The sequence below is a fragment of the Motacilla alba genome, chromosome 14, assembly GCF_015832195.1.
Source record: "Motacilla alba alba isolate MOTALB_02 chromosome 14, Motacilla_alba_V1.0_pri, whole genome shotgun sequence".
NCBI classification, from domain to species: Eukaryota; Metazoa; Chordata; class Aves; order Passeriformes; family Motacillidae; genus Motacilla; species Motacilla alba.
Window position 1 is genome coordinate 3,001,545 of NC_052029.1, and position 8,342 is coordinate 3,009,886.

Here is an 8,342-nt window from a genome sequence, read left to right on the forward strand (position 1 = left end):
TTCTTTTGTGATTTGATAGCAGAGGAGGAACTGAGAATTACCAGATTTATGGAAAAAGGAAAATTATGTGGGCTGATGAACTTGGGTTTGGGGCTTTTATTGCAATTTGGCGGGCTACCCTGATGATTAATGCAGCAGAGTGAGCTTCCTTCTGAGCCTGAGCTCATGCTGCATGTGTTTGTCTCACCAAAACAGTGGTGGTTGCTATGAAATCCCCAAGCAGCCTTGTCAGGGATTGTGTTCTGAGCCCTTTGCTACGAGAGTTGCCTGCAGTGATATGAAAAGGCTTTTTATGCAGAAATCAAGACACAGTGATGCGTTTTGAAGGCTCCTCCCAGCTTTCTGAAAGCAGACCCTACAAACACTTGCCCCTCGCTCTGCCCATGGTGCAGGTCTCCAGCAGGTGTTGGACAATGTTTAATACATCTCATTGCTTTTGAGTCTCTTGCCTGCCTGAAAACCCAGATGCCTTTATTAGCTTGGCCCTACGTAGCAGAGGGAGGTGAAATGAGGGATGGTGACTCTGCATGGAGAGGGGACTCCTTGGCAGCTCAGGCTGCTGTCCCCTGCCAGGGCTTGTGCTGCTGCTGCTTCTGTATTGCCCAGCCCTGTCAGGCTCTGATCTCGAGGCTCTCCCATGGCTAATCAGCAGTTTCCCACCTGACAGCAAAGGGCTCCTGGCACATCCCCTGGTTGCTTCAGCTCTGCCCCATCACCTTACCCTCTCTCTGGCTCTCTAAAGGAGCCTGCACTTCAACCTGACCATGTGGGATCAACCCTTTGGTGATTTATTTTAGTGGTGCTTGTGTAGAAACCAGCAAAGTGGTCTGGAGCTGAGGCAGGGGCAGGGCAGGTTCCTTCAGGCTGAGCTGGGCAGTGTTGCATAAAGATGTGAATCATGAAAGGCTCCACTGCAGCCTAAGCACCCACAGAGGCTCTGGGTGTGAAGAAGTTTTATGTCTGGCCACTTTTTTTTGTGACTGGGAAAGAGATAAACTCTTGTGTGGGGCTACAAGCATTTTCCATGTGACTCATTACTCACCAAGTGTACCCTTTGTGTGTTGTTTTCCTCCTGCATCTCATTTCCCAGCCGTTTAACCCCTCTTTTCTCCCCCTGCAGACCCAGCTCATCCAGATGGTGATCTGGATGCTCCAGCACCGGCTGCTGATCCAGCTGCACACCTACGTGTGCCTGATGGTGCCCCCGAACGAGGAGGAGTTCCGAGCCCAGGATGAGGACATGCCCTTCACTGCCAGGGTTGGGGGACGAAGTTTGAGCACCCCCAACGCTCTCAGCTTTGGCTCCCCAAGTATGAGCACACTTTTCTCTGCTGTTCAGACTCCACCTCACTTCTAGAGCTTCCCTTAGTGCTGCCAAGGGTCATCAGGCCTTGGTAGTGAGACATCTCCTCTTGCTACTTAGGTCCAGCTTTTCCTAAATTTAGAGCTGGGCACTGGTGAAATTCTAGGGGCTATCAGACTTCTTTTTAGAAAGAAGTAATGCTGTGTAATTTGCCAAATTCTCATCTGGTCGTGTAAAAGATTTTTATGAGAGGTACTTCTTTTTAAAAGCAGCTTTGTCTTCCCTTGCTGCACTCAGAAGTATCCCCTGTGTTCCTCTGGCAGATTTTGGTTTTCAGAACAGAAAGAAAATGAAAGAATTTGTTCAAGCAGCATTGGTTCCTGTGGGCTGTAGAGCCATTAGAGCCACCTGAGGAGACACAGAGCTGGCTTTGTTCTCACACATGATTGATTGCTGTTTGTGTCCCCTGATTTCTGTAATCTCCCCAGTGCCATTCTTCTCAGGGTGATTCCAGGAAAGCATTCTTTCAAGAGGATGAGTCAGATATAATGCTGAAATCACCAAACTTTCCTGCTTGGGCTGTTCTGAGCAGCCTTCTCAGAACACCACTGGGCTTGGATATGGGGAGACATCCTCTGTACAACTCTGAGCTTTACAGGAGTCATGAATTGGGGCAGAAATCTTGGAACGTGAGTCAGATGAGTCTGTGATCTGCTTTTTCTGGCTCCCTCTCAAGAGGATATTGCTTCTTGGCCTCTCTGCCTGCTCCCACCTTCTGTGCTGTTAGGCTTTTCATGTTACCACTTCACGGTATTCCAGCACAGCTGTCTGGGAATTCTCTTTTCAAATGTTTTTTTATGGACTGTTTATGGTCTCCAGAAGTACAGTTTTCCACACAAATTGATGACTCTGTTGAAACATTTGAATTTCCCATTGAGAAAATCGCTGTGTTGTCATATGACTAATTGCAGATTCATGGAGCACTTGGAGAGCCACTTTCTCTGCTCTCCAGAGAAGAGGGATTAGTTGGAAAGGCTGCACAAAACAGCCTGAATTGATAAACTTTGCATCTTTTTGCTGAGGAATACAAAAATTTAGTGTGTATGTGTGTCTCTCTCTTGTCCTGATAGCCAGTAGTGATGACATGACTCTGACAAGCCCTAGCATGGATAATTCCAGTGCTGAGCTGATACCTGGTGGGGACTCACCCCTAAATAAGAGGATGACAGAGAATCTCCTGGCAAGCCTGTTGGAACACGAGCGAGAAGCCATCCTGAATGTCCCAGCTGCCCAGAATCCCGAGGATCTCCGCATGTTTGCAAGGTGAGCAGGGCAGGATGCAATCACTGTTCCTTATCCTCCCTGCTTTATGGAAGGATTGGTGTGGAGTCTGAGCAAATCCTGGTACCCTGGGGATTTGGAGGAGAAATTCTTTTGGGGTTGCTCCTGTATTTCATCTGTAATACAAACTAATACTTGTGGCACAAGAACACTTGGTAACCAAGAGTCCTGGGTGTGTGAGGGAGCACCAGGGAGTATGGGGGCACTTCACTGTCCTGCCAGTTTTCCTTGTCCACACATGGCAGACACAAAACTGCACGGCCTAAAAAGCCCATCTAAGCAGGCAGAGCAGAGACCAGTGATGCTGATGCTGCCATTTTGTGTCCATTGGTATTTCCAAGCCAGCTCTCCTTAATTTTATGGTTTGTAAACTCCATGGAAACATGAGACACGAGCCAGCCTGAATACTTTTACAGAGTGTCCCAAGGTGCGTTTAGCAGTGATGAGAGCTCACTGCTCAGCTTCGTTAAGCTAAAGGCATTAGGATGTGTGATCAGTAGCACACATTTTGTTGTTACACATTTGCACTCAACAAAACCAGGCACTGTGTGGTTCTGCACGTGGTAAAAGCAGAATGACTTCCTAAGCAGCCATCTGGGAAGCAGGGAGGGAGGGAAATACTTTTTCTTCCAAAGGATTTCAAAACTCAGTGGCATCACTGGAATGCAACTTCCACTGATTTTCAAACTTGTGGAGCAGAAAACCACCTGAGGCAAGGACTGCAGCTGTTCCATATTTTGGATTCAGTTGGTGATACCCTGGTTCTTGCCCTACGATGGGTACAGGCAGGTAGCCCAGGGAAATTGTAATAGCAGGAAGATGCTTTCCTTGTCTGTGGCAGAGTACAGCTGAGGGACTTTGACAGAGCTCTCAAAACTTGTGGGTAGTTACTGCTCTCTGAATTATTCATCTCCTTCATCTTCTGTAACTCTTCAGAGAATATGCCCTGACTGGGAGGCAACACTGGCCTCTTGAGAACTCTGAAGTGTTTTTCTCCTTATTACCAGCTAAGTCATTACAAAACCACTGAGGAAGGAAAGTAACAACAAAATCATATATAATATCTTAGGACAGAATTTGTGGGGGACTCCTTGGAGCAGTTCAGTGGCGATGCAGATTCTTAGTTATCCTAGTGAGAGGAAAGGATGTGGTGATTGCTCCCCTCTCATACCCTCAGCTGGGTAAAAGAGCCATTTGGAAGCTTGGGAATTGCAGATGCAATTTTGCACCTGCATTTTCTTTGTGAAACCAGCTGAGTGATGTTTATTGTGCAGTTTGCTCCTGCCCCAGGTTCTTCTGCAGATCCCCAGGCCTACCAGGTCAGAATTTCCAGTCTACTACAGATTGAATTGACAAGTGCAGAGTGCTCTGAGGCAACAGTGAGGAACAAACAGATCAAACAATAAATAAACAATAAACAGATGGGTCCTGTGGGCAGATGCTGCAGTGCACATGTAGGAATGTTCATGCCAGACCCTCTTGGTTACTGCTGGTTTTACACACCACAACTTGTAGGTGTGTTTTCTCTTTTTGTGTCATAACCATCAGAGATGAGTGAGTAAATCTGTTGCTCCCAATGAAAGAGAAAAGCCATGGTGAAGCTGCCTGGAGGAGCTGATCTCCCTCATTACCCTCATGCAGGTACTGCTCCAGCCCTGGCCAACAGCTCTGCTCTCACAGCTGCCTCCAGAGCATAGTGCTATAAAAGCACAACTGGTGTCCCAAATATCCTGTGGTGTTTGCCCTTCCCAGGATGCTGTGTGTGCACACAGAGGGACGGGCTATTTCCAGCACAGCAATAAAGCTCAGCCTGGCACATTTTCCTGTGCTGGTGCCTCTGCGTGCCTGTCCCTTGTTACACAGACAGCCCAGAGTGCTGGTGCCTGTCCAGGGCTGTGCACAGCCCGTGTTTGGAGGCAGAAACCTTAAGGGGAAATAAGGAATTACTAAAGCTTGGCTCCAGCGTTGGCTGTATTAACTCTCATAACATTGAATGGGAATTGAAATCCAAGTTCTTTCCTAAGGTGCAATTGCAGGAGGGCTGGCAATGTCCATCCAGGAGGAAGCTTGAGAAGGAGACAAGTTCTTTTTGAGCTAAATCCTCAGTAATGTACACCAAGCCTTCCTCACTGCACATTAGGCAGTGCTTTTGAAGCCTGAAGAAGCTGGAGGCTTTACTCATGGCTTCTCTCCCAAGCCATGGGTGTGGAGTTGCTTTCAGAGCTTATTTGTCTTGCTCTGAGATTGGGAGGTGAGATCCTTCCCTTCACTGAGGAATGCTCAATGGCAGCACTGAGCTGTGGACACTTCTGCTCTGGTTGCAGGCAGTTGTGGCAGGGACATCTCCTTGGCCAGAAACAAGCTAATTCTATTTGAATTGCTAGTCTGAGAGAATTCTCTTTTTAGTGTGTAGGAACACTCCGGTGCTGTTAGAGGGGCAACTCTTGCAACTTGAGGAGGGGAAAACAGTGACGAGCAATGGAAAGCAATAATCTTCCATCACTGCATCTGGATGTGTACATCTGTCAGCAGACACACCTGTGCAGCTTCACAGGGACTCAGACACAGGGCTAGTGCCCCAAGAAGCGCCATCTCATGCAGACTGTGTCCCATAAGTGTTCATTCCCCAAAAAGGTGAAGGCAGTGCCCACCTTCTCTGGAGCTGTGAGCCCCAAGGACAGCCTTGTGATTCTAGCTGGACTTTTGGGGGAACCTCCTCCCTGGGAGCATGCTGTAGCCCAGGACAGATTGCCCAAGCATGTGGAGGGATTTCCATCTTGGAAGGGTTTGAAAAAGCTCTGCAGCATTAGCAATAGTCCTCCTGGAGCAGGATGCTGGGCTAGACTTTGGGGGTGTCTTCCAGCTGGCATTTTTGTGATATTCTTTAATATCCTCTCTAGCTTTTATTGGAGTGGAAAGTATTTAGTCTTGACCAGTTACAAATCCAGACTCTTTCTGAATATAAAAGATGGATTTATTTATTGGCAAACTGCTCAGTCTGTGCTGCTGTGGAAAGCCAGGTCGTGCCATTTGCACAGGAGGGAGCTGAGCCAGGGTGTGAGCACATGGGCACAAGAACCTGGCACAGGGGAGGGGATCCCCAAAGTCACTTTGTGAACTGTGAGATGAGTTGTAAAATACAAAGGTTTCTGTTCACACCTGCGGGAACAGTCTGGCTTTGACACACCCAGAACTGACACTGTCCCTGTGAGTGACCACTTTTTAGTGCACACAGTTGCCATTGGCCCGGGGGAGGTGGCCAGCGAGCCTCCTGTCAGTACCCAGGGGGAGACAGTGCAAAAGGCACAGCCCAGATATGGCAAAGACTGGAGCTTGTCTCTGTTTGCTCGTGCTGCAGGTACAGAGAGGCAGCAGTGACCTGCTCCATCCTGGTGCCAGCTTGAGAGCTGGCAGAGGAACAGCAGGAGGAGCAGGCAGGGAGCTGGGGCTGCCCAGCCCAGGCTGCCAGTGAGGATCCTGCTCTGAGCCCACAGACAGCTCGTGGGGGAGAGGAGGGATGTGGCCAGCTGGAAAGCAGAGAAACACATGTGGCACCGGGCTAGAGGTGAAAACTCTGCAGTGGGACATGTGATGGAGGGACACTTGTTGCATGGTGACTCCTTTCCAGTCACCTGTGAGGGTGGTGGGTGTCAGGAGTGCCCAGCCTGAGCAGCAGGAGGCAGCCAGGCAGGTGTTGGTCCTGCAGGGAAAGCAGGAGCCACCCCATCCTCCAGAACAGGCTGGAGTGTTCCAGTGGATATTGGGTATATTTTGAGGGCTGTTCCTGCACGGGGGCTGTATGAATGGATTGGAAAACAGATCGTGTAATCTCCACTCTTTTTACAGTCAGTTGGCACGAAGCTGCAGATGGGTAATGGAACATGAGCAAAGGCTGCTGGAGCACAGAGGGTGATGTGGAACACATGTGCAGGCACAGCTGGCTGTGGAGCTGGGAAGGGACTCTGGCCTTTGGGCCCTCATGGGGTGGGGAGTATTTGAGTCACAGCACGGCTGTGACATTTGGGAGGGTGTTGAGACAAGAGACTGAGCCGCAAACTCAGGCTTCATGTGGGGGGCTGCCTTGGTGTTATGGCTCAGAGGGAACTCTGGGGAGGAGTCCTCAGCCACTGGGGACTTCTGCTGTTTGTTGTGGACCCTGCTGTGACTGACTGTACAGGGTCAAGATTTTCTGATGGCTGTAGCATGTTGGTGGCCAGCAAAGGGGTATCTCTGCTGTCTTTGTTTAAAGAGAACAGGGAATTTAAGAAGCCAACATGGTTTGAGCTTGGGCTTCAGGGGATTTGTAACTCCCACAGCTTCTCTGTGGTGCCTAGCACCAAAATCTCCATCTCCCTGTTGTGACTGCTCCACCCAACCCAAGCTGCCCAAACCCAGAGTGCAGGACCTGTAGTTACAAAGCCCCTTGGGCTGCTGTGAGGGAAATAGCTCTTAATTCTAAAAGGCAGTGCAGGTACCCAGGCCCCTGATGCAGAGCTGTGACAAAGGGCAGTTGTAGGCTTAGCTAAGAGAGCGCAGAATAAATCTGCCATGTCCCGACTTCTCAAGGCTCTTTTTTGCTTGTGTTTGTTCACCTTCTGGAATTATAACTAAGTGGAAAATTGACAGTCTTGGGACGTGCCCCAGACCAGCAAACCTCTTGATCCAAGGAGAACCTTGGCAAAGCCCCACAGCAGGCGAGTCCCATCCTTTTCCAGGGGATTTCTGTGCTAGGCATGATTTAATTCCCTTGTCATGCAAATGAGGGACATAACCCAAACAACCTTGTGATTTGCATCTCATGGGAGAGGAGACCTTGGGGGTGCAGTATGAGTTTGAGCTGCTTTTGGCCCACGTGCTCCCTTGCTCTGCTCCCTGCAGGCTGCTGCACTACTTCCGAGGCCGGCACCACTTGGAGGAGATCATGTACAACGAGAACATGCGGCGCTCGCAGCTGCTGATGCTGTTTGACAAGTTCCGCAGCGTGCTGGTGGTCACCAGCCACGAGGACCCCGTCATCTCCGTCTTCCAGTCGCTCCTCAAGTGACTCTGCTGGCACAGGGGAGGGAGGAGCCTGCCACGCTCTCCATGCTGAGAGTCTAAAGGATGCCTAAAATCTGCAGGAGGCGGTTTAGTTCCTTCTCGCCACGTGACACACAGCAGGTTGTCCCTGTCCGTGCCTCGATGTCCCAGCTGCTCCCCGAGGCTCCAGGGCTGCTGCAGGACAGCACGTGCTTGCTCAGCCTGGATTCCTGCCCTGCCAGCTCACAGCCCTTCCCTGGCCCTGCTACTCCCCAGGGATCCTCAGAGTGGGACAGGAGCGTTCTGCTGTGGCACTGCTGGCAGAACTTTGGGGGGGACACTGGGAGCGCTTCCTGTGCTCTCCAGCCTGGCTGCTGGGACACTCGGCCACGAGAGCCTGTCCCCATGGCACAGCATGCATGGCCCTGCTCCAGGGCACGAGGGAGCTGGCCTGGCTCCTAGGGAAAGGACCCTGGGCACCAGGAATTCTGTTTGGTCTCACAGCAGCGAGGACAGGTGGGAAGGCAAAGTATCACAAATAAACATGAAACCATGAATGAATGACTCAGTCACTGTGTCACAGCTCATTCCTTCCTCGCCCCAATATCCTTATTCCCAAGTGTCTGTTGGAGCAGGGCTGGCACCGAGCAGCCTCTGTGTTCCTGGCTTTCCATGTTTC

At 50.3% G+C, this 8,342-nt stretch overlaps 1 protein-coding gene across 11 annotated transcripts in view; it reads left to right on the plus strand.

Moving 5' to 3' along the window:
- Positions 1-8,227, plus strand: part of NPRL3 (NPR3 like, GATOR1 complex subunit) — a 42,330-nt gene extending 34,103 nt beyond the window's left edge. For 7 of the 11 annotated variants that reach the window (XM_038151708.1, XM_038151706.1, XM_038151714.1 and 4 more), the window contains 3 exons: positions 1,121-1,310; positions 2,434-2,626; positions 7,523-8,227. In XM_038151708.1, the coding sequence (XP_038007636.1) occupies positions 1,121-1,310; positions 2,434-2,626; positions 7,523-7,688 (549 nt within the window). In that variant the 3' untranslated portion in view covers positions 7,689-8,227. Of the gene's footprint in view, positions 1-1,120; positions 1,993-2,433; positions 2,627-7,522 lie in introns of those variants that run through there. The other 4 variants (XM_038151707.1, XM_038151710.1, XR_005258695.1 and 1 more) reach the window with 3 other exon arrangements.
- Positions 8,228-8,342: the final 115 nt, after the last annotated feature.